The sequence below is a fragment of the Macaca thibetana genome, chromosome 1 (assembly GCF_024542745.1).
Source record: "Macaca thibetana thibetana isolate TM-01 chromosome 1, ASM2454274v1, whole genome shotgun sequence".
Lineage (NCBI taxonomy): Eukaryota > Metazoa > Chordata > Mammalia > Primates > Cercopithecidae > Macaca > Macaca thibetana.
Window position 1 is genome coordinate 139,235,219 of NC_065578.1, and position 24,501 is coordinate 139,259,719.

Here is a 24,501-nt window from a genome sequence, read left to right on the forward strand (position 1 = left end):
ACTCTTGGTTCCTTTCTTCTTTCTTAGAACTTCACATGATTTTCTGAATCAAATGAATAAACGTTAGCCTCTGACTCATTTTGTAAATGCCCTAATCATTTATTTTTGTATTTCCTCTTAGAAAAGTCTTTCAGATTTTAATCTGAAATAATTCCTCTTTAAAATGAGTCATTCTTGTGTTGATAGCATAACATCATAGTTACAGTACATACATGCTTTTAAACACAGAACTCTTAAATCTGTGACCCATTGTTTTTAAATGAAAATTATCTGTGACTTTGAATTTTTGGAAGGGCAAATCTTCATTTGGATATGACTGATATGAATTACTGTGCAGCGAGTCTGTAGGTGGCCTGGCACAACTTAACACAGTGTTTTTTTTTTTTTTTTACTTTTCCCTGAACTTTCCTTCTCTTGAGATAGATGACTATAGGAGGTAGAAACAAGTTGTAATCACATTTACCATTTTTAATGAAATATTTTCATGTTCCTTTATCCCAGTTTGTATTATGTATACTTTAAATTGTAATTTATTATAAAACTATTTTACTGTTGAGATTTTAAAAATTTAAGTGATGTCTATACTTGCCCCTGGTGTCGCTGATTTTCTGTGTATTTCCTACAGGTCAGTATATATATATATTTTAGATGGTACATATGTGTGTGTGCGTGTACCGACATACATATTTTTACTTTTTTTTTTTTTTTTTTTGGGAGACAGCCCAAGCTGGAGTGCAGTGGCACGATCATAGCTCACTATAACCTTGAATTCCTAGGGTCAAGCGATCCTCCCACCTCAGTCTCTTGAGTAGCTAGGACAGACTACAGGTACATGCTACCACACCGAGCTAATTTTTTTTTTTTTTAATATAAATGGGGAAATGGGGTCTTACTGTGTTGCTCAGACTGGCCTCTAGCTCCTGGCCTGAAGTGATCCTCCCACCTCAGCCTCCCAAAGTACTGAGATTACAGGCAGGAGCAGGAGCCACCCTGTCTGGCCAAGGTGGGGGGTGTGTGTGTGTATCTATGTGTGTATGTGTGTGTATATGTGTGTGTGTGTGTGTGTATATATATATAAATATTTTTTTTTTTTTTTTTCTTTTTGAGACTGAGTCTTGCTGTCTCCCCCAGGCTGGAGTGCAGTGTCGTGATCTCGGCTCACTGCAAGCTCCGCCTCCCGGGTTCATGCCATTCTCCTGCCCCAGCCTTCCGAGTAGCTGGGACTACAGGCACATGCCACCATGCCTGGCTAATTTTTTGTATTTTTAGTAGAGACGGTTTCACCATGTTAGCCAGGATGGTCTCGATCTCCTGACCTTGTGATCCGCCTGCCTCAGCCTCCCAAAGTGCTGGGATTACAGGCGTGAGCCACTGCACCCGGCCGATGGTACATATATTTTTAAAGTTAAAAAAATCTAGTGTTGTTCTGTTTTGTAACTTTTTCTTAACATTTTCCTAACACTATATTTATGTTTACAGGAGTTGGTGGCTGGGTCATAGTCCTTCTGGCAAGTGATTTTAATTTACTTTTTCCCTGTTTAAAGACTTTTTCATGTTTTTGAATATTTACTTTTCCATCTTACTGTATGTGTAGACCTCACACTGCAGTGAAAATCTTCAGGCGTTCAGAGTTTTTCTTCATTTCAATTTTTTTTTAGGATAAATTCCCAGGAGTAAGATCATGAGATATACATAATTCTGTGACTTTTGATACATTGTTTATTTTACTTTCCAAATAGGATTTTAAATAATTTATAGTACTACCATTGTGTATTTGAGTAAATAACTTTTTTACAACCTCATCTATGTTGGATCTTGTCTTTTAATTGAAGACAGCTTAATACAGGTTGAGCATCGTGAATCCAAAAATCTGAAATCTGAAATACTCCAAAATTGAAAACTTTTCTGAGTGCCTACATGATGCTCTAAGGAAATGCACATGGGTGCATTTTGAATTTTGGATACTTGGATTAGGGATTCTTAACTGGTTATCCATATATTCTAAAATCAGAAAAAATTCTGAAATATGAGGCACTTCTGGTCCCAGTCGTTTCAGATAGGGGATACTCAAACTGTAGCTGTTAAGTGGTACGTCATTGTTTTAATTAATATTGATTTCCCTGCATGTCTTCATATTTGTATTGTCTTGTGGGATCTGTCATTTATATCTTCTGCTCTTAAATATGCTTTAGAGTTTATTGTTTATTGATTAATGTCTTCTCTTTGTGGTTTCTACTATAAAAAATGATGTTCCTGATTTCTAAGTTCAAAGGAAGTTAACATTTTAATGTGTATGTGGTCACCAAGAAGGGCTGATCTAATATGCACATTTTCTACCTAAGGAGGAAAAACTACTCTGTTACCAAGTAAGCAAGCTGTCATGAGCCTTTTCAGATGTCGCAGCAATTTGCTGTCCTTGTAGTATGGGTAGATCTGTAACAGCTGTGTTGTTTTTTTTTTTTTGACCCGATTATTGCTGCACTCTTTATGATGAAAACAATTTACCTCAGAAGTTGACAGGAGCACATTTATAACTTGATTCAATGAGAATAGTCAGATTTCTCACAACAGCTTCCCAGAGGCTAGGGAACCCCATTTTGCTTGGTTCCTTTATGGGAAAGGAGCTAATAAAGTCATCTTACATTCTTGAGAATATGGTATTTAAAGAACATAGAGTGTCAGGAAAAGGCATTTTGGAAGTAAAGTTATGACAGATAGTTTAAAAACATTATTTCTTTATGCTTACTATTAATTTATGCCTGTTTGCTGAAACCTCATCTACCTCAGTTCATAATCATCCTTTTCATTTCTGAATTTCCATTTTACCCACATTCTCATTCATGTGATAGAGTACTAAATTGTTCTTTTTATATATATATATATATATAGAGAGAGAGAGAGAGAGAGAGAGAGAGAGAGAGAGAGGGAGGGAGAGCGCGCTTTTGAGACAGGCTCTCACTCTGATGCCCAGGCTGGCGTGCAGTGACCTCCTGGACTCAGGTGATCCTCCCACCTCAGCTTCCTGGGTAGCTTGGACTGTAGGTATACGCTACCACTCTTGGCAACTTTTTTGTATTTTTTTTTGTAGAGACAGGGTTTTGCCATGTTGCCCCGGCTGGTCTGCTCTCAAATTCCTGGGCTCAAGTGATCCCCCTGCCTCGGCCTGCCAAAGTGCTGGGATTATAGGTGTGAGCCACCATGGCCTGGCCTGAGATTTTTGTATCTCTCACATACTAAGCATACAGTGGGCTCTTTTTTTTTTAATTGATGTATTCATATACCATAAAATTCACCCATATAAAATGTACAATTCATTGGTATTTAGTATATTTGCAAGATTGCGCTGCCATTACCACTAATTACAGAACATTTTCATCACCTGAGAAAGAAACCCCATGCCTTTCTCAGTCACTCCCTATTCCCCCTTCCTCAGCCCCTGGCAATTATTCATCAACTTTTTGTCTGTATGGATTTGCATATTCTAGACATTTCATATAAATGGAATTATATGCTATGTGGTCTTTCATGTCTGGCTTCTATCACTTAGCATAATATTTTCAAGGTTTATCCATGTGGTAGTGTGTATCAGTACCTCATTCCTTTTGATGGCTGAAGAATATTCCATTCTAATATAGTGGACTTTTAAGATGTGCTTCTTAATTGCTTGTTTTTAATCATTCCTGACTAAATTTGAGGCAAGATAGACAAGAAAAACACTCTCAACAGACATTTGCCTTCCATATCTCACAGTAAGGATCCAGGGAAGGCACAATGTGTATGAATAAAAATGGTATATGGTTATCTTATTTTCATCATTGATTGCTTAAAGAATCAATTTGATTGGGCACGTGGTACATTCTAGAAAATTTAAGCGTAGATGAGTTCCTAAAAATTCACTTAGTCATCCCACCACCAGGGCATAACTACTGTTAATTTGGTGAATATAGTTTCAGGCTTTTTTCTGTGCCTGTAGATGTGTATGCATAATAGGTTACAGTAAGCACTATTTTATAACAAAACAAACATGTATAACTGAAATATTTTTAATAAAAATGTTTCATTTTTTGTTCATTGCCTTAAAAAATATTTTCGTATCTGATGGAGGAAACTTCTTAGATTTAACGGTTTTATTTTTTATCTTTTAAAAATGATGGATTCTAGGCCAGAATTGTTTTCTGAAGGACTTAGTTGATAGAGTAGCCTAACATTTGTTTTTTTTTTTTTTTTTTTTTTTTTTTTTTTGAGACGGAGTCTCACGCTCTTGCCCAGGCTGGAGTGCAGTGGCGCGATCTCGGCTCACTGCAAGCTCCGCCTCCCGGGTTCCCGCCATTCTCCTGCCTCAGCCTCCTGAGTAGCTGGGACTACAGGCGCCCGCCACCGCGCCCGGCTAATTTTTTGTATTTTTAGTAGAGACGGGGTTTCACTGTGGTCTCGATCTCCTGACCTTGTGATCCGCCCGCCTCGGCCTCCCAAAGTGCTGGGATTACAGGCTTGAGCCACCGCGCCCGGCCTTGTTTTCTAAGTAAAATTTTCAACATGCTGATAAAAACTGCTTCACTAAAATTCATTTTTTTATTAGAAAATTCAATTCCTTTTTGACTAATTCTTTTATCATTTTGTAATACAGTAAATTTGTAAAACAAAGATAAAAGGATGGTAGCAATAAAAACAACATGTGTGCCTGCATTTTCTCATGTTAACATGATAGGTTAGTGAAACCGGCCTCTCTTTCGATTATTTTTCTTATTTTTTTGTTCCTCTTCCAAGTAAAGGAAGGAAAAGGAAATTGATACATATTGGAAAAAAATAACCTTTATAACTTGAGGATATACTTATGTCTATCATTAGTTTCTTGTCAACACCATTTTCCCTCTCAACTAGGCCATTCCCATCAATTAAAATGATCTGTAAAAACTCTCATCTTGAGATAAAAACGAAACACTCCTTTTACCCTGTGTCTCCTTCCCTAGGTGGCTCCATTTTCTCTCCCTTGGGTTAGGCAGAACACACTGGAAGAACTAGTTGTCTGTACTGTGCCTCTGCTTCCTTCCCTCAGGTTCTCTAGCCTGTTCCTGCCGGGTACCTTATACCCATGACTCAGTGCTGGTCAAGGCAGTCAGCAGCTTCCACCTTGCCAAGTCTGACTGTACACTTTTGCATCTTCCTCCCTCACACTTTCTTCGCTTGATTTCTGGTGTCCTGCACTCTTCTGGACTTCTTCCTGTCTTTTTTTGGTGGCTCTTTCTCAGTCGTCTTTGCTGGATCCTTGTCCTTCGTGGGATCTCTGGAGGTTGCTTGATTAGCTCAGGACACAGTCCTCAGCGTTCTTTCCTGTCTCTAGCTGTTCTCATCCAGGCTTAGGTTTTAAATGCCTCTACATGCTCATATCTTGCTTACTCATCTCAGTCAAACTTGCGTATTAAACAGCCTTCTCATGCCTCCATTTGAACATTCTATAGGTGTCTCATATTTAACATAGAGGCCTCATCCTGCGGGCCCTTCCCAACCTGTTCCTCCTTCCTCACTTTGTACCTGGTGCGTAGGTAGCAGATCCAGAGTCACTCTTAATTTCTCTCTACTTTCACATCCCACATTCTGTCCACCAAGAGAGTCTTGCTGGCTCTACCTTCAAATGATAATGCAAATCCAGCCATTTTCATCACCTTTGCTGTTAACTTGTACTCTGTGTTACCATCATATCTCATTTTGTGTGTGGCATTTACCTCTTATTTGGACTTTCATGCCTGTCCTCCTGTAGTTTGTTCACATAGTGAGTTTTTTTTTTTTTTTTTTTTTTTTTGAGATGGAGTCTCGCTCTGTCGCCCAGGCTGGAGTGCGGTGGCCGGATCTCGGCTCACTACAAGCTCCACCTCCCGGGTTTACGCCATTCTCCTGCCTCAGCCTCCCAAGTAGCTGGGGCTACAGGCGCCTGCCACCTCGCCCGGCTAGCTTTTTGGATTCTTTAGTGGAGACGGGGTTTCACCGTGTTAGCCAGGATGGTCTCAATCTCCTGACCTAGTGATCCTCCCGCCTCGGCCTCCCAAAGTGCTGGGATTACAGGCTTGAGCCACCGCGCCCGGCCTATAGTGAGTTTTTTTAATGGCATGAATAGCTACCCTGTTCAAAATCCTCCAGTAACCTCTTATTTTTAAAAACTGAGATATAATTCACATACGGTAAAACTAATCATTTTGAAATATACAATTCAGTGGTATTTAATGTATTCACAATGTTGTGCAACTATCACCACTAATTCCAGAATATTTCCATCACCCCAAGAAGTAGCCCTGTACCTATATTAGCAGTCACTTCCCATTTCCCCTTTCTGCAGCTCCTGACAGCCACTGATCTACTTTCTGTCTTTAACGATTTGCCTCCTGTGGGCTTTTAGATTAAAATCCACAGTCCTCGCTCTGGCCTTAGACAGTGGTTCTCAGGACGTGGTTTCTAGACCAGCAGTATCAACATCACCTGAGGGCTTGTTAGAAATGCAGAATTTTCAGTCTCCATCCCAGATCTATTGATTTAGGAATTCTTGGGGTGGAGCCCAGCAATCTGTGTTTAACAACAACCCTCTGTCCACACCAGAGTTTGGGAACCTCCAGCCTATAAAGACGTGCATGATCTGGCTTCTGCTTGCCTCCTTGAATTAACCCTTTCCTCTTGCTCCCTCTGCAGTGACCTTCCTCTTGTGCAAATGTGACAAACTTGTTTCCTTCTCAGGGGCTTTAAATGTGTTGCCTCTGGTTGGCACATTCTTCTTCCAGACCTTAGTTGGGCTGTGTCCTCACTTCCTTCAGATAGTTGCTCGGTTGCTCAAGAGCCCTCTGACTGCATAGTACAGAGAGGAGGGCTCCTGTGCTGGGTGTCTTTTTTTTGCCCCTCTGCATTCACTTTTCATCTTCCTCCATCCTGCTTTTGTGCCTTAGGAGGTTGACTTCTCTAAATTGCATCAAGCGCTTCCTTTGCCATCTGGTAGGTAGTTGGGTTTGTCCAGTGGGGAATAGTGGGTGGACATGAGAGGGAAGGAGCCAGGTTGTGGTGTTTATTTTTTTGGCTTCCTTCCTGTGGGCTGGCTGTGCCCTTCTCCACATAGCTTTCTTTCTCTCTCTTTGAATTTTGTACTGCCTGTAGTATTGGCTGTTTAGTAAAGATTATTTCTACATTAGAACAGAGACCATATAGTAGATGATCTATAAATAATGAATGAAAATAATGTTGAGACAGAGGTAGAATGACGGTAGCAGAATGTAAGCTGAAGAAATGAGAGGACAACACACTGTCATTTGAGAGTATATAGCTGTGCTACGTACTACATGCCATACCATTTAGCACTACCTGCAACAAAACTGACCGTGAAAATAAATCAGAGGTGAGATGATGGATTGTGGGCAAACTGTTGCTCTAAAAGACAGAACTGGAGGCAGTGAAACACTTGGCACCGTGTGGTCCAGATTCAGGAGAGTCTTTACCTGTATGCTCTTGAGGAAGGGACTCAATCTTGGTTTTGCCATTTAATAGCTGTGTGACCTGGGTAAATTACTTAAATCCCTCTGTGCTTCAGTGTTTTCATCTGTAAAATGCAATCACATTTGCAAGATTTAATACTTAGTGCATGCTTGTTACATAGCAGGCACAGTTCTAGGTGCTGAGTATACAACACTGAACAAAGACAAAACCTTTGACTGTATGGAGCTTACTTTCTAGTAGGAAAGGCAGATAATAAAAATGAGTTAAATAAATATACCATATGGAATGTTAGTGACTGTGCTAAGGAGGGAAATAAAGCAGAAGAATGGGCTAGGGTATGTGTGTGTGTGTGTTTGGTGTTGGAATTCTAGGTAGGGTTCCTAGGTAAGGCTTCACTGAGAGAGTGACATCTGAGTAAAGGTGTGATGGAGATAAGGAAGTAAGAGTTATACTGGCATACAAAGAAGAACATTCCAAATAGAGGAACAGCAAGTACAGAAGCTCCCACGTGGGAACATGCCTGATGTGTTTGACGAACAGCAAAGAGGATGCTGATAGAGCACAGAGTGAGGGGGGATTAGAAGGAGATGGGGGCCAGATCATGACTACGGCAGACCTTGTAAGCTGCTGTAAAAATGTTTACTTTTACTCTGGTACCTAGTAAACATTTACTAAATAGTAGCTCTTAGGGAACTTTTTTAAAAAAAAATTAATTTTAATTTTAAGTTCCAGGATGCATGTGTAGGACGTGCAGATTTGTTACACAGGTAAACGTGTGGCTATTGGGGAACTTAAAGACTCATTTTGAAGATGAGGATGCTGAGTTTCAGAGAGGTGACATTACTTGCCTAAGGTAGTCTAACTAATTATGAAGTATTCTGGAGTTTGAACCAGATCTTCTGCCTAGGAATCGACAAAAATACCATGTTGCTGGGCCAGCATCGCATACTGCTATACAATTACTAAAATCACCACAGAGCTAATCTCCATACATGATAGGTAGAAATGGGGTCAACTCATACACGTACTGTTGATACTGGTGTTAAACCTGTGGGAAAAGTAACCATAAATAGAACACATCTGTCATCATTCTTAATTATACTTTTAAATAAATGAAGCTGTTGGTTTTCCAGAAAGTTAAAGATCAGATCTCTGTTAAAGTGTGGGTGACTGGTTAAATGGAGCATTTCCTAATATTTTCTTTCTATAAAGCACAGCTTAAAGAATAGAGGATAGATCAGAAGAACAGAATTGTACCCTTACCTTCCCATTTCAGTAGGCAAGTAGATCACTTATCTGAGTCTTTTTCTTCATTTATAAAGAGAAAGTAACACCTGCTGTTTATCTGAGAGTTGATGTAAGTTTCTGAGATAACGTGTTTGAAAGATGAAGTTTAGGGAGGTAAGGTGCTATCTCACATAATAGGCTTTTATTTGTTGATAAGGTGTGTGTTTAGCATATACTCTGTATTTCCAGGATTTCTGTAACTTAACACCTCTAAGCCTCATGTTTACAATGAAAAGTTACTATTTTCTAAGTGATAAACTTCAAAGCAAGTTTTCCTGTCAGTAGAGAGTATGGAGAGGTAGTATTTAATGCTAAAATGTACATTATTTGTCTCCATCACTGAATATGCTGTATACTTTGGGAGCAGCAGATGAGTGTAATTCTGTGCTTTGTTATTTTTTCAATGATTTAGTCAAGCCTTTATGACTTTTGTGTCATAATTTTGAGTGCTGCTTTGTTGCCTAAGTTGAACCCTAGAACTATGTACCTTTATGTAGTCAAAATGTGAAAAACCTGAGATAATTAGCTTGAAAGCTTCTGAGCTCATATTGGGAAAGTCTACAGTGTTTTTTTTTTTTCCCCATTAAAAATTGTTTCAACAGTGTTCACTATTTTAATTTTTCCGGATCACCCTCTGTTTTACCTGTTAGGTGAGTTAACAGCTTTGGTTGCAGAATGTGGAGGCTTGGACTGGCTTGAGTGCAAGGGGCCACCCTTTCTCTCATGTATATCTTCTTTTACTCTGACCAAATCTTGAGGCACTGAGTCTGATGTCTTAGCCAGTTTCCATCGTCATCCCTAACCAGGTGCTGCCTTTTCGCAAACAACATCTTAATGCAGCTTTCTCCATTTGGGGGTAATGGACAGAGACATTTAAACTGGAAGGGGAGTTGTGTGACTGTTGGTAGGCCCTCCGATTGCTGTGTGATGTCCTCGTGTCATTGTGGTCATAGTGTATATCCTATTTATTCTGCTTTTTTGCAGTCTTAAAACCCAAACTTTTCCCAGTGCTTAGCATAATTTCATTAATGATTTTAAAAGACTAAACTTGTCCCTCAAGTTTATGTTCCATAGGTTATGCATTCTTTCTTTGATTGGAATTATTTTCACAGGATGTATTCTCACTGTGAGGTAACGCTTTCAAATTATTATTATTTTTTAATCCTGATGCGTATTGATTTGCATGGAGTTACTCATTGAATTTAATAAACATATAGGGGCTTACTAATTTGCATCACCATCAAAAATTTGTTTCCTGTTTTACTTAGTTTCTTCATTGGAAATTAACAAGTTTTTTTTTGTAATTTAATAGGTGTGAAAACTTTAATTCTTTAGTAGCAGTGTTTCTAAGAAACAGCGTCTTTTTTTTACTAGGAGAAAGATTGTTAAGATTGTTGGTAAGGGGCTTTTTTTTTTTTTTGGAGTCAAGGTCTCACCCAGGCTGGAGTGCAGTGGTGCAGTTGCTTCTCACTATAAATATGACCTCCTGGGCTCAAGCAGTCTTCCCCACTCAGCCTTCCAAGTAGCAGGGACCACAGGCATGTGCCACCATGTCTGGCTGATTTTCTTTTAATTTTTGGTAGAAATGGAGTGTTGCTTCCTTGCCCAGACTGGTCTTAAACTCCTGGACGCATGTGATCTTCCCGACTTGGCCTCCCAAAGTGTTGGGATTACAGGTGTAGGCCACTACACCCAGCCTATTAGTGAGTTTTAAATGTAAACCTTCTGTTAGTCTCAGTGTTTATATACAAGGTCATGTAGGTGTTAGCATAACAGCTACTCATTTCTACTTAGACTTTGTTAATGAAATCTTACATTTCAAAGTAGGTATTTAATTTGCTTAAAACATTTTAGAAGTACAATTTTTTTGGCCAGGCGCAGTGGCTTATGCCTGTAATCCCAGCACTTTGGGAGGCCAAGGCGGGTGGATCACCTGAAGTCAGGAGTATGAAACCAGCCTGGCCAACATAATGAAACCCCGTCTCTGCTAAAAATACAAAAATTAGCGGGATGTGGCGTGGTGTAGTGTGGCATGGCATGAGCCTGTAATCCCAGCTACTCGGGAGGCTGAGACAGGAGAATCGCTTGAACTCGGGAGGCGGAGGTCGCAGTGAGCCGAGATCATGCCATGCACTCCAGCGTCGGAGACAGAGTGAGACTCTGTCTCAAAAAAAAAAAAAAGAAGTACAGTTTTTTGACTAGGTAATATATGCACATTAGATAAAGATTAGGTTTATACAGCCCCCACAAGCTCTGTTCCCATCCCCCTCCCACTTCAGAAGCAGCATGTTATGTTCTTACGTGTCCTTCCAAAAAAGAGACTATGCATAAATAAGTATATATGGATGAGGTTATCTCATCAACCTTTACAGGATTAACAGGAAGATATATTTGTGATATGGGTCCAGCAGATATAAGTATTTGGCAAACAACATTAATAAAACTGGCAAAAACAGATTTAATTTGAACTGGTGTGACTGTATTCCAGGGTCACTGGGTTCTAGAGCTACTGCCCATGGTAGAGGCAGAGGCTGGGCTCCAGGTCTCCCTCAACCCCCCGTCAACACCTCATCTTTGGCCGGGTGACAGCCAGACTGTTCTGTTGTACATTTGCACTTCCAACTGAGATTTTGTTTGGAGAAAGGAATTTAAGGTGAATACCGCATTAGGCAGACAGTACCAGTAACTGTCTTAATTTTCTCTCTTAATTTTTAGATGTTTCTCACCGTGTATCTCAGTAACAATGAGCAGCACTTCACAGAAGTTCCAGTTACTCCAGAAACAATATGCAGAGATGTGGTGGATCTGTGCAAAGAACCCGGAGAGAGTGATTGCCATTTGGCTGAAGTGTGGTGTGGCTCTGGTGAGAGACGCTGATGGCCTCGTGCTTCAGTTCTTTTGTCTTCTATTAATGTTGGTTTGTAGATGTGGCACTGTGTAAGTGCTCATGTTTCTCCGGGGAGAAACTGTAGAATAGCATGTCTGGCAGAACATAGTGTTCCTGATCCAGCTTTGGTATGATACATTAAGTCTTTTTGCTGTTTTCTTTTTCTGCAATAAAATGGAGACACCACAATATAAAATATAAAATATAAAAGGTCTTCTGGGATGTTGTGGTCCAATGGATGGTGCTCAACAGTGTCTTTGTATGTGTAAGCTTTACTTAATTAGAAATTTGAGTCATCCTGATTGGTTTGCCCTCTCTCAATTTCTGTAAGTTTTTAGAGGAAGCTACTCAGTGTTGAGGAACTGTAGTGGCAGACAGCAATGGTGAACTCATGGGCATTATTGTAAGCCATGAAATCAATCCCTCTGTATGGTTCTTTGGAGCTCTAAAATGGGATAACCTGGTTTCTTTTTGGCTCCATAGGAGTTGGTAGATGTGGGAGTAATTTTTCATCATTTCTGCCTTGTTCCTGCACAGGCTGGGTGAACTCCTGCTGGTTTCCTTTTTCACCTCTGGGGATGCCAGATGTCCCCAGAGCAAGTTACACACTGTGTTAATTGAGTTCATGCCATTCATAATGGCTAACTTCAGCTGAGCTCCCCCTTCTTTTCAGGCAAGTCCTTTTATTCATCTTTGGTTGACTTTTCTACAATTGGATGTTCTAGAAGGTCTTCTGCAGTCTCTCCGAATTACTTTCTTTTCTCTTTACGTAGGAACCAGATTAGAACAATCACATGAAGAAACCCAAGGGATCTTTTGAAAATGAAAATCAGATAATTTCACTTTCCTGCTTAAAACTAGCGACTTCTCTTCCACTTACAATAAAATCCAAACTTTTAATATGAGGTTGTGAAGTTCTGTAGATTCTTAGTCTTTGCTCTTATCTGGTACCATTTTCTTCTCTGCTTCTTCCTGCAGCTTTAAAAATATTTCTTGAATATGCTAAGCTCATTCCCACCTTAGAGTCATTGGTGATAGCCATTCCCACTGTTTGTATTGCTCTGTCTCCAGATACTGTCATTGCTGGTTCCTTCTGGATTGTAGCTAAAATGTTAACCTCCTCGGAGAGGCTTTTCCTGAGCACCCTGCCAAAAGTAGCCATGAAGTTAGTTCTCAGTTATATCATCCTGATGTCATCCTCTGCAGAAAGTGCATCACTCTGACTTTGTGTGTGTTATCCTGATAGCCCCAAACATATGCACTAGAATGTAAGCTATTTAAGGATATAGACCTTGTTTATCTTGTTCATTGCTGTATCCCCAGCTCCAGGGGAGTGCCTTGTACCTAGTATGTGCTGTAGAAATATTTTTGGAATGAGTAAATGAACTTCTAGCTGCTCCTGGTAACCTCCTTGCATTCAGCAAATTACCTTGCTTTATTCTTTACTGAGATAATTGAAACCATCCATTGTGTGCTTCCTCAGTTTTCTTACTCTGTACCTTAGATTCCCTCTGTGTGTCTCCCTTTTTTTCTCATTTTCATAGAGGAAGAAGTGTTCTTTCTTTGCTAGGGCTATACTCTGTTCCTTGACACTTTTGATCCCACTTACTCCTCTTGCTCACTTGAATTTAATAACCTTTACTATGTGATGATGACATGTAAAGGATTTTCTTTCTTACAACTTTTTTTTTTTTTGAGACGGAGTTTCACTCTTGTTGCCCAGGCTGGAGTGCAATGGCGCGATCTCGGCTCACTGCAACCTCCGCCTCCTGGGTTCAAGCGATTCTCCTGCCTCAGCCTCCCGAGTAGCTGCGATTACAGGCATGTGCCACCATGCCCAGCTAATTTTGTATTTTTAGTAGAGATGGGCTTTCTCCGTGTTGTTCAGGCAGGTCTCGAACTCCTGATGGTGATCCGCCTGCCTAGGCCTCCCAAAGTGCTGGGATTACAGGAGTGAGCCACCACACCTGGCACAACTTTTTAATTAAAAAAACTTTTGGCTGGACATGATAACTCATGCCTATAATCCCAGCACTTTGGGAGGCCGAGGAGGGTTGATCACCTGAGGTTAGGAGTTTGAGACCAGCCTGGCCAACATGGTGAAATCCCACCTCTACTAAAATAAAATACAAAAATTAGCCAGGTATGATGGCGGGCACCTGTAATCCCAGCTACTGGGGAGGCTGAGGCAGGAGAATTCCATGAACTTGGGAGGCAGAGGTTGCAGTGAGCCGAGGTCGCGCAACTCCACTCCACTCCAGTCTAGGTGACAGAGCAAGATTCTGTCTCAAAAAAGAAAAAAAAATTTTTTTAAATGACAACACCGATATGTGTTCTAGGTTTTTTTTGTTTTGTTTTGTTTTTCTTTTCTTTTCTTTTTTTTTTTTTTTTGAGATGGAGTCTCACTCTGTCACCAGGCTGGAGTGAAGTGGCACGATCTCGGCCCACTGCAACCTCCGCCTCCTGGATTCAAGTGATTCTCATGCCTCAACCTCCCAAGTAGTTGGGATTACAGGCACACGCCACCACACCAGCTAGTTTTTTTTGTATTTTTAGTAGAGATAGGGTTTCATCATGTTGGCCAGTATGGTCTTGAACTCCTGACCTCGTGATCCGCCCGTCTTGGCCTCCCAGGGTGCTGGGATTACAGGCGTGAGCCACTGTGCTCAGCCTCTAGTTTAAAAGAGGAGATAATATAAACAGAATGGATATCTCTCTCCTAAGCAATTCCCCTCGTCTCTTGATGTAATCACTTTAGCCAGATAATTTCTCAGACCTTTTCTCTGCATTTGTAAGTAACTGTAGAAATATTTTTGTGGTGTTTCTATATATTTTCTTTATGTAAGCAGTAGCATACATATCCGTGTTCTCCAATTTACTATTTTACCTTACAACATAGCTTGTAGATCTTTTCTTTTCAGATTAGTATGTGTAAATCTATATCTTTTTTTTTTTTTGAGACGGAGTCTTACTCTGTTGCCCAGGCTGGGGTGCAGTGGCACCGTCTCGGCTCACTGCCACCTCTGCCTTCCAGGTTCAAGCGATTCTACTGCCTCAGCCCCCTGAGTAGCTGTAACTACAGGCGCCCACCACCACACCCAGCTAATTTTTATATTTTTAGTAGAGATGGAGTTTCACCATGTTGCCCAGGCTGGTCTTGAACTCCTGACCTCAAGTGATACACCAGCCTCAGCCTCCCAAAGTGCTGGGATTATAGACATGAGCCACCGTGTTATTTTTAAATTATCACATAATTTCCCCCAGTATGCATAAACTGCAGTTGAGCTAACAATTGCTTTATTTATAAACATTTAAATTAATTATCTTGTTTTAATAAGTGCTGAGTAAAAATCCTTTTAGGAACCTCTTCTGATCCTATGCAAGCATTTCTCTAAAGGGTGGATGCCAAAAATGGAATTCTTTGGTTAAAAGTTCATAACTATTTTTAATTTTCAAAAATTTTTTCTTCTTCTTTATTCCCCTCCCCCTCCTCCTCCCCATCCTCCTCTCCGTCTCCCTCCTCCTCATGCAGTAACCGATGTGAAATATTTTATTTTTTTATTGAGATAAGGTCTTGCTGTGTTGCCCAGGCTGGAGTGCAGTGTGGTGCGGTCTTGGCTTGCTGCAGCCTTGACCTCCTAGGCTTAAGTGATCCTCTCACCTCAGCCTCCTGAGTAGTTGGTACTACAGGAATGTGCCACCACACCCAGCTAATTTTTCTATTTTTTGTAAAGATGGAGTTTTGCTATGTTGCCTAGGCTGGTCTGAAACTCCTGGGTTTAAGTGATCCGCCAGCCTCAGCCTTCTAAAGTGTTGGGATTACAGGCGTGAGCCACTGTGCCTGGCCAGGCCCCACATTTTTTTTTCTTTTTTTAAAATTTTATTGTGTGTATTTAAGGTATACAACATGATGTTATGGGATACTTATAGGTAGTAAACAGGTTACTGTCATGAACCAAATTAACATAAAGTTTCGCACATTTGAAAATGTAATATATATTGTCAAATTTTCTTCTGCAAAGGTTATATCAGTTCATACCTTTTCCAGTTATTTCTAGATGTATTCCTCATCAAGTTATAATATTTTAACTTTTACTAAACTGATAGCTGAAAACTTGACTTTTGTTTAAATTTGCATATTTCTGATTTCAAATGTGGTTGCCTGTTTTTTCATTTGTTCGTTGGCCATTTGGCTTTTTGGTTTTTGAAATTTGTTTCTTTATATCCTTTGCTTATGTTTACTCTGGCTTTTTCCCTTCCCTCTTGATTTGAAGGCATTTAAAAACCATTCAGGATCTCAGGCCTATCTATATGTGTGTTATTAAAAAAAAAATTTCTTATTCCAAAGCTGTAACTTAATTCTCTAAGTGTTAAGCCTTTGTTCTCCTCTCTTGTCTTCCTCTTCTTTCCTTTTCCATTTCCTCACTACCCACTTGTGCATTTGCTTAGTGGATATTTCTCGGATGCCTGTTACGTGCTAGGGACGGCACTTGATGGAGAGGGATAGAGAGATGAAAGTTACCTTTAGGTATCTTCCAGGGCACAAAGAGAAACAAGTATCCACAGACATTTATAATACAATGTGATAGTTGCAGTAATAGATGTGTTTCATCTGCAGGAAAAAAGGGTGCTGGGGGGCGGATGATGCATGATAGGAATGGCTTGTTCAGAGTCATATAGGCAGGAATGCCAAGGAGATACAGTCGTGTGTCACTTAATGATGGTGATATGTGCTGAGAAATTTGTCATTAGGTGATTTTGTTGTTGTGTGAATATCATAGAGTGTACTTACACAAATCTAGATGGTATAGCCTACTACACACCTAGGCTATACGGTATATAGCCTAACACTCCTAGGCTACAAACCTGTACAACATGTTACTGTCTTGAATACTGTAGGCAGTTATAACACAGTGGTATTTGTGTATCTAAACATGTTTAAACATAGGGAAAGGTACAGTAAAAATATGGCCTTACAATCTTATGGGACCACTGTCAACACGCAGTGCATGACCGTAGGTGTGGTTGGCACACAGGTGTTAGTAGGGAGCTTTGAGAGCCTTTGAAGTGTCTGTTTCAGTTTATGCAGGCCTATGCCTGATCTTTTGCCATCACAGGCCCATCGGTTTGTCAGCCTGGAGCTTATAAGAAAGTCCATATCCTTCTGGGGCAGTCCGACGTGGACTGCAAGCTACTATACTTCCTTTGAGTTGTCTTTTTGCTCCTGAAACCTGGAGATTTTACTTGTTTTGAGTACAGCTTGTGTGTGTCTATTTTGTAGGGGCGGGTGGAAGGTCTACTCAGAATTTCTTTTGGAGGGTTTCTCTCTAACTATGGTGTATCCTTTTTAGGGGGTCTTAGAATATGTGTGGTTTATAAAAGGGGATAATCTGTGTCAACTCTCAGTATGTTATGTGACTGGAAGTAGAACCAGAACCGCACTTTGTTGCAGCCAAGCAGGTTAAGTTCAGGGTTGGTTCACCAAATTGGCTGCTTGAATTGAATTGAATGCTTGCCTGCTCTGTTCTCTCCCATGTTTATTTAAGGTGTTGATTACTAATAAATGTGTTGAGTTTTCTTAGGGTATTTCAACATTCTTATATTTAAAAATTATGTTGACATTACTGGCGTTTCGTTGATTTTAAGCAGTTGCTGCCTCAAACAGTATGTCTTGTTTTTATATCCAGATCCCTTGAGATTGGAAGATTTTTTTTAGGACAGCTTGAGATATATTGTTTCTCTTGAAGGCTTCTATTTTTACTGCGTATTTAGGTGTGACCTTCTTTTTTTTTTTCCAGAAAAATTCTGACACTGGTATTCTCACTGGAAGAAGGGCAAATATAGATACATTTTACAGCAGTAAATAGACTTTTATTTGGAAATGGATAGGTCTGATTTTTTTAACATTGTTTGTAAAATTATAATTTAAAAATAGCCTGTATTGAAAACTACAATAAAAAAAAAAGACTAGGCTATTTAGAAAGTTGCTTTTTAATTTTTTTGTATATTCAGAGAATCATGAACATTAGTGTTCAAAGGGACTGTCTGATCTAATATAGATTTTACAGAAACTTTTGGAACTACAGAAGTTAAATGGCCAGGCGCGGTGGCTTATGCCTATAATCCCAGCACTTTGGGAGGCCGAGACAGGTGGATCACGAGGTCAGGAGATCGAGACCATCCTGGCTAACACGGCGAAACCCTGTCTCTACTAAAAATACAAAAAAATTAGCCGGGCGTAGTGGCCTGTAGTCCCAGCTGCTCAGGAGGCTGAGGCAGGAGAATGGCGTGAACCCGGGAGGCGGAGCTTGCAGTGAGCCGAGATCACGCCACCGCACTCCAGCCTGGGCGACTGAGCAAGACTCTGTCTCAAAAAAGAATAAAAGGAAAAAAAAAAAAAAAAAGAAGAAGTTAAATGGCACGCCTGTGGCCAGCATGGAGCCCACTGGATTAGACTACTGAGCTCCCGACAGCTGGCAGAGATGCATTGCCCTTTCTAGTATTCCACCCTGGCTTGACTCTGATCGTGTGTGTGGAAAATCTGTGTTACTTCATTTTCTAAGACGTGTTTTAATGAAAAAAATTTACCTGAGATACTAAGCATTTGCTGTATCCGTAATGTATAATTTGCATGAAGGATAGATGGTGAATGATATGTTTATCTTTCTTTTACCTGAAAATAATGTGGTTTCTACTCATTTGCTTTAGAACGTCCAGTTGCGGATAATGAGCGAATGTTTGATATTCTTCAGCGATTTGGAAGTCAGAGGAACGAAGCTCGCTTCTTCCTTCGTCATGAACACCCCCCTGGCAGGGACATTGGTAGGTAGTGCTCTGTGAATTGTGACAGATATTTAAGCTTTTTATTTTGTGCTGGTGGCGCATGATGAGAAGCCAGGTAATTTGAGAGGTGAAGGAGAGGTTAGGAAATGTAAACAGTGGAAATAGGATAAAGAGAAGTTTGACTATAGTTTTTTAATGCGCATGGGAAGGAGTCATTAGAGTAGGGGTTTGAAACTCTAAGAAAGAGAATACTTGTTAGTCAGGGTCCCTGATTAGGTCCTTCTGTAGCCCTGAGGATTAGGATCCTTCCTTAGACAAGAGGAAGGATCCCTCTTCCATAATAACAGGACAGAAATAAAACTGTGGCAGATGTGGCTAAATTTGTGCATTTTGTGGGAGTAAGTTGAGGGATTTCTTATCTAAAAACATTTGTTTTCTCTGAGGTAGGAGTGATGATGTAGGTGGGTGGGAAGTTTGAGCTGTTTTGGAGATTAGGAGAGAAGGTTTACTAGGGAAGCCAGGCTGCTGGGAACCGTTGAGGCCAGTTGAGATTAGAGACCATGAGACCATACGTGATTTTTCTCCAGTGGTTGTCTACAGCCCAGGTGGGTTGTAAGAAGAGAAGAAACCAAAGGTATCTAGACAAATTCTTTCTAGGCAATTGTCTAGGAAACCCAGGGTTTCTAGACAAATTCAATGGAAGATCAGTGGGGATACCTCAGCTGGTTGGGGAAGAAGTGAAGACAGGAGGGACTTTGGGGAAAGAGTAGACAGAGTTAAGAGGCTGCGAGTCTCAGATGAAAGAACAGGTGTCATGAGAGGAAATGAGTGAGACAGGCAGATTGAAAGGAAATAGTGTTCAAAAAACAGAAGATTTGAATTGAAAATTTCGGAGGTAGAGGGCTTCTAGTGTTGTGATCCCAGGTGGGGCTCTGAAATGAACCTGAATTAGAGTGGAGATGAGAAAACTAGAACTGAGAGGCTAGCATTTGGGCAGTAACATCATCCAGAATGAAGGCAGGACTTGGAGGTGGAGAGAACAAGGGAGTCAACTGGTCACATTGTTAGTGACCAGGATTGTGACCAGAGTTTATAGATGACTGTAAGGGGAAGGTGGAGGAGAGTGTGGGTGGGAAGCAGCAGTAGACACTGGGGACACAGCCATCCCTGTGACCCAGCAGTCTGGTAGGATGTGGGAGAACGAGCAGGATTATTGGACATTATAAAAGCTCAGTTTTGGCTGAGCGTGGTGGTTCATGCCTGTAATCCCAGCACTTCGGAAGGCTGAGGCGGGAGAATCACGAGGTCAGGGGATCTAGACAGACCATGCTGGCCAGCATTGTGAAACCTCGTCTCTACTAAAAATAAAAAAACTAGCTGGACGTGGGACCTGTGATCCCAGCTACTCAGGACGCTGAGGCGAGAGAATCGCTTGAATCAGAGAGTTGGAGGTTGCAGTGAGCCGAGATGGCACCACTGCACTCCAGCCTGGCGACAGAGCAAGACTCGTCTCAAACAACAACAACAACAACAAAACCAAAATTAGCTGGGCACCTGTAATCCCCCCTACTTGGGAGGCTGAAGTAGAAGAATCACTTGAACCTGGGAGGCGGAGGTTGCAGTGAGCCGAGATCACACCATTTGCACTCTAGCCTGGGCAACAAAGCAAGACTCTGTCTCCAAAAAAAAAAAGCTCAGTTTCATTAACTAACTGTTGCATTAACGCATGTGTCTATATGGTACCTGACCATTGGGAATGATTAAATTTAGAGTATGGGTTAGCTGAGGGGCAGAATTGACTTAGTTTGGCCCCTTCTACCCTACAGATGAGAAATGCTGATACTTAGGGGTTAAGTGACTTGTCAGAGGCCACACACCTAGAGGCAGAGCCAGGAGTGGAACCTGAATCACCTCAGCCAAGCTGCCTGGTTGCCTTTTGGTATCACTGGTGTCTTTAATTTTATTTTAAGTAAACATGTATTTTTTTCCGTAGGCTTTTTTTTTTTTTTGGTAGTTTTATATTGGCATTTGTATCTTATTTTTATTTTGTTCTCTATTTACATCGCATGCACTCTTTTCTAATTAGTTGAATTTTACCCATTCATCTACCTGTTCAAATATCTTGCTGTCTAGTACTGGATAAATTATTGAATAGTCTCTCAATAGTGCAATATGCAGTTTCAGTGTCTGTAATGTGAGAATTATAATCTGAAGATAAAGGAGCTGTTTTCACATTGTCACAAAACACCAGTGCCACATAGTGTTGAAATTGGGATAAAACAGGATTGTTTTTCAGTCTCCTTTATTAAGGTGTTAACTTACTCTTTTTGGTCTAGACCTCTCGATTAAGGATTACGAGACTGTCACCATATTCTTTTTCCAATTCAATTAGGACCAGTGACCCAGAATGTATATGAAATTGTGTTTAAGGCTCTTGCTTCTTACTTTAATTAGGTAACTGATTATACAAAGGAGGAGCTAGTTAAGTGCTCTTTCTTTAAGACAGCAAAGAAAGCAATTATTCTGAAATTATTGAAGTTTTTTTTTTTCTTACAGAAATATTGTGGCAGATTACCTGAGCTATTTTGTCAGATAATTGAGCTGCATTTTAAAAATAAAAGCTGATTGTATTAGAATTAGGTGTAAGTGTGATACTTGGCTCTGAGTAGACATGTTTATTTATTTGTTTATTAGCAATGGGAATTTGTGCTAAGATTCCTGACGGTTATAATAGACATTTTACTTAAGTTTCTTGGGAGGTAATTTGATAATTTTTTTAATTTCTGGGAAGTACAGGTATGAGCTTAATTTAATGTATTTTTTAAATTCTCTGTTGGTATTTTTGCTTCTTATAATGTTTTAGTTTAAATTAAGATGTTTCTTTTTATGATACATTAAGTGGTACTGAAAGATCCATGTATTTTGACTTTAAAAATTCTTTTTAGCCAAAAAAGCAGAATATATAGTGTTTCTGGATAGTTCCTTCACAAACTTAAACAAATATTTTGCTTAAATAAATGTAGAAGTACTTCATAGTACTTACAAATTACCACAAAATGTTTGCAGTAAACCAAATAATTAAGATACTACTTGTTCCATTTTTAAGTGCTTTCTTCTCATAATAATTTAAAAATATTGTTAGTGAGTACAAGGATGCATTGATGTAATTTTCAACTATTTCAGTAAAGCTTTTCTTGATTTAACTACTGAGTAGCTAAATAGATGACTAGGAAGAGCAACTATCAGCAAATGGTATGAATTACTCATAGTCAGAAGTACATTAAGTTTGTTAAGTTTTCCTCCTTTGGTATGTGAATCAGACAGGTTTCCTAATGACTAGGTAGCATGTGATACTTAGTAGTGCTAAGTATTCACTGTTCCATGAAATTAATTTTGCAAAACACACTGAGTTATGAGACCTTAAGTCCATTGCTATTAGAAAGTATTTTGTTTTAAGGATATATTCAACTTAAAATATCAAACAGCAGTAATGACAGAACTTGGAAATGAAAATATCTTAAAATATCTGTCAACTCTAGTGTTAATGCATAATTTTTGGATTTTGTCCTTAGTGAGTGGACCAAGATCTCAGGATCCAAGTTTAAAAAGAAATGGTGTAAAAGTTCCTGGTGAATATCGAAGAAAGGAGAATGGTGTAAGTTGTTTTAATCCATACTATATATACCACAGTCTATGTATTTTTTAACTTCAAATCTTATTCATTATTACTATGTTATTCAATAGGCTAAGGATGGCCCCTTTTTAAAGGTTATTTTAAATTTGTTTTATAGAAACTTAATTTTAATGATCTCTTTATGGCTGACTATTGGAAGAAATTGTATGTTTAATGTGACACAAATTCAGAGCAAAATAAAAGCTGAGCAAGTTTGAGGAAGTATTTCTTATTTGGTGATTTTATTTGTTGCTATCATCGCTTTATTAAAAATGGAAAATCGGCCAGGTGCCATGGCTCACGCCTGTAATCCCAGCACTTTGGGAGGCTGAGGTGGGTGAATCACCTGAAGTCAGGAGTTCGAGACCAGCCTGACCAACATGGAGAAACCCCATCTCTACTAAAAATACAAAATTAGCCAAGTGTGGTGGTACATGCCTGTAATCCCAGCTACTCAGGAGGCTGAGGCAGGAGAATCTCTTGAACCCGGGATGCAGAGATTGCGGTGAGCCTAGGTTGCACCATAGCACTCCGGCCTGGGCAACAAGAGTGAAGCTGTCTCAGAAAAAAAAAGGAAAATTATATATTTATGCTCTTGCTATTGCATGTGAATTTGAGCATGCATCTTTGGTGTATTTGGAAGACATTTCTTTTCAGAGGTCACTATTTTTAGTGCCATTAGGGATTAGCTAAATTACCTTTTTCCAATCATCAGTACATTTATAGTAGAATTCAGATGATCTTAAGTACCATTTGCTCTTACTATGTCTTCATATTCTTCTTTTTCTTTTCTTTGACTTATTTTTATTTTTATTTTATTTTACTGTTTTCTGGGACCAAGTCACATTCTATTGCCCAGGCTGGAGTGCAGTGGCATGGTCTCGGCTCACTGCAAACTCTGACTTCTGGGTTCATGCCATTCTTCTGCCTCAGCCTCCCAAGTAGCTGGGATTACAGGTGTGTGCCACCACACCCAGCTAATTTTTGTATTTTTAATAGAGATGGGGTTTCACCATGTTGGCCAGACTGGTCTTGAACTCCTGACCTCAAGTGATCCACCTACCTCTGCCTCCCAAAGTGCTGGGATTACAGACATGAGCCATGGCGCCCAGTCTTTTCTTTGATTTAATAGTTATCTTACAATGATGAAAGGATGATATGCAAATGATAAAAATGATCTTAGCCATTGTTTTAGTGCATATGGACACAATGTATCTCCTCCTCAACTAGAGGCTGAGGCGGGAGGTTCACTTGGAGCCAGAAGTTTGAGACTAGCCTGGGCAACAAAGCGAGACTGTGTCTCTATTAAAGAGATAAATTATATCTTTATATATGTATTTTTAAAAAGCTGCCAAATGTTTCCAAAGTGATCATATTATTTTACATGCCCACCAGAGTTTTACTGTTTCCACATCCTTGCCAACGTTTGGTATGGTCAGTTTTTTTAATTTTAGCCATTAAAATATATGTGTAGTGGTATTGCATTGTGGTTTTAATTTGTATTTCTCTAATGACTAATGATTTTGGACATCTTTTCATGTGCTTATTTGCTCTCTGTGTTTCTTCTTTGGTGAAATTATTTGTTCAAATCTTTTGCCCAGTTTTTTGCTCTCTCACTGAGTTTGAGAGTTCTAATAGTCTGGATCCATTTTTTTTTTTTTTTTTAATGGAGCATACTTTTAGTGTTGTATCTAAGAACTCTTTGCCCAACCCAGGGTCACAGAGATTTTTTTTTTCTTTGTTTTCTTTTAGAAGTTTTGTGGTTTTCAGTTTTACCTTTAAATCTATGATCCCTATTGAGTTAACATTTGCATATGGTGTGAGAATCAAAGTTCATTTTTTTTTTTTTTTTTTTTTTTTTTTGAGACAGAGTCTTAGTCTGTCGCCTAGGCTGGAGTGCAATGGTGCGATCTCAGCTCACTGCAAGCTCCACCTCCCAGATTCAAGTGATTCTCCTGCCTCAACCTCCTGAGTAGCTATGATTATAGGTGCCCGCCACCACGCCCAGCTAATTTTTGTATTTTTAGTAGATATAGGGTTTCACCATATTGGTCAGGCTGGTCTTGAACTCCTGACCTCAGGTGATCCACCCGCCTTGGCCTCCCAAAGTTCTAGGATTACAGGCGTGAGCCACTGTGCCCGGCCCTAAAGTTTATCTTTTTAATATGAATATCTAATTGTATAAGCAGTATGTATTGGAAAGATTATTCTTTTTCCATTCAGTTGCTTTTGCACCTTTGTCTAAAATCAGTTGCCTCCTGTATGGGGCTATTTTTGTACTCGCTATTCTGTTTCATTGATCTGCTTGTCTATTTTGACGTCAATACCACATGATTGGTCACTGGAACTTTTATAAGTCTTGAAGTCAGATAATGTAAGTTTTACACTTTATTCTTCTCAG

General features: G+C 39.7%; 3 protein-coding genes across 4 annotated transcripts in view; 1 reads left to right on the plus strand and 2 right to left on the minus strand.

The window, feature by feature from the left end:
- The window catches only part of CNIH4 (cornichon family AMPA receptor auxiliary protein 4), a 728,363-nt gene that overhangs the window by 393,648 nt on the left and 310,214 nt on the right, over positions 1-24,501 (minus strand). The gene's annotated exons all lie outside the window — the stretch shown is intronic.
- The window catches only part of DEGS1 (delta 4-desaturase, sphingolipid 1), a 347,277-nt gene that overhangs the window by 199,362 nt on the left and 123,414 nt on the right, over positions 1-24,501 (minus strand). The window lies entirely within an intron of this gene.
- Positions 1-24,501, plus strand: part of TP53BP2 (tumor protein p53 binding protein 2) — a 67,787-nt gene that overhangs the window by 14,331 nt on the left and 28,955 nt on the right. The window contains exons 2-4 of one of the 2 annotated variants that reach the window (XM_050760687.1): positions 11,473-11,620; positions 18,353-18,466; positions 22,000-22,082. In XM_050760687.1, the coding sequence (XP_050616644.1) occupies positions 11,473-11,620; positions 18,353-18,466; positions 22,000-22,082 (345 nt within the window). The remainder of the gene's footprint in view (positions 1-11,472; positions 11,621-18,352; positions 18,467-21,999; positions 22,083-24,501) is intronic. The other variant, XM_050760690.1, reaches the window with a different exon arrangement.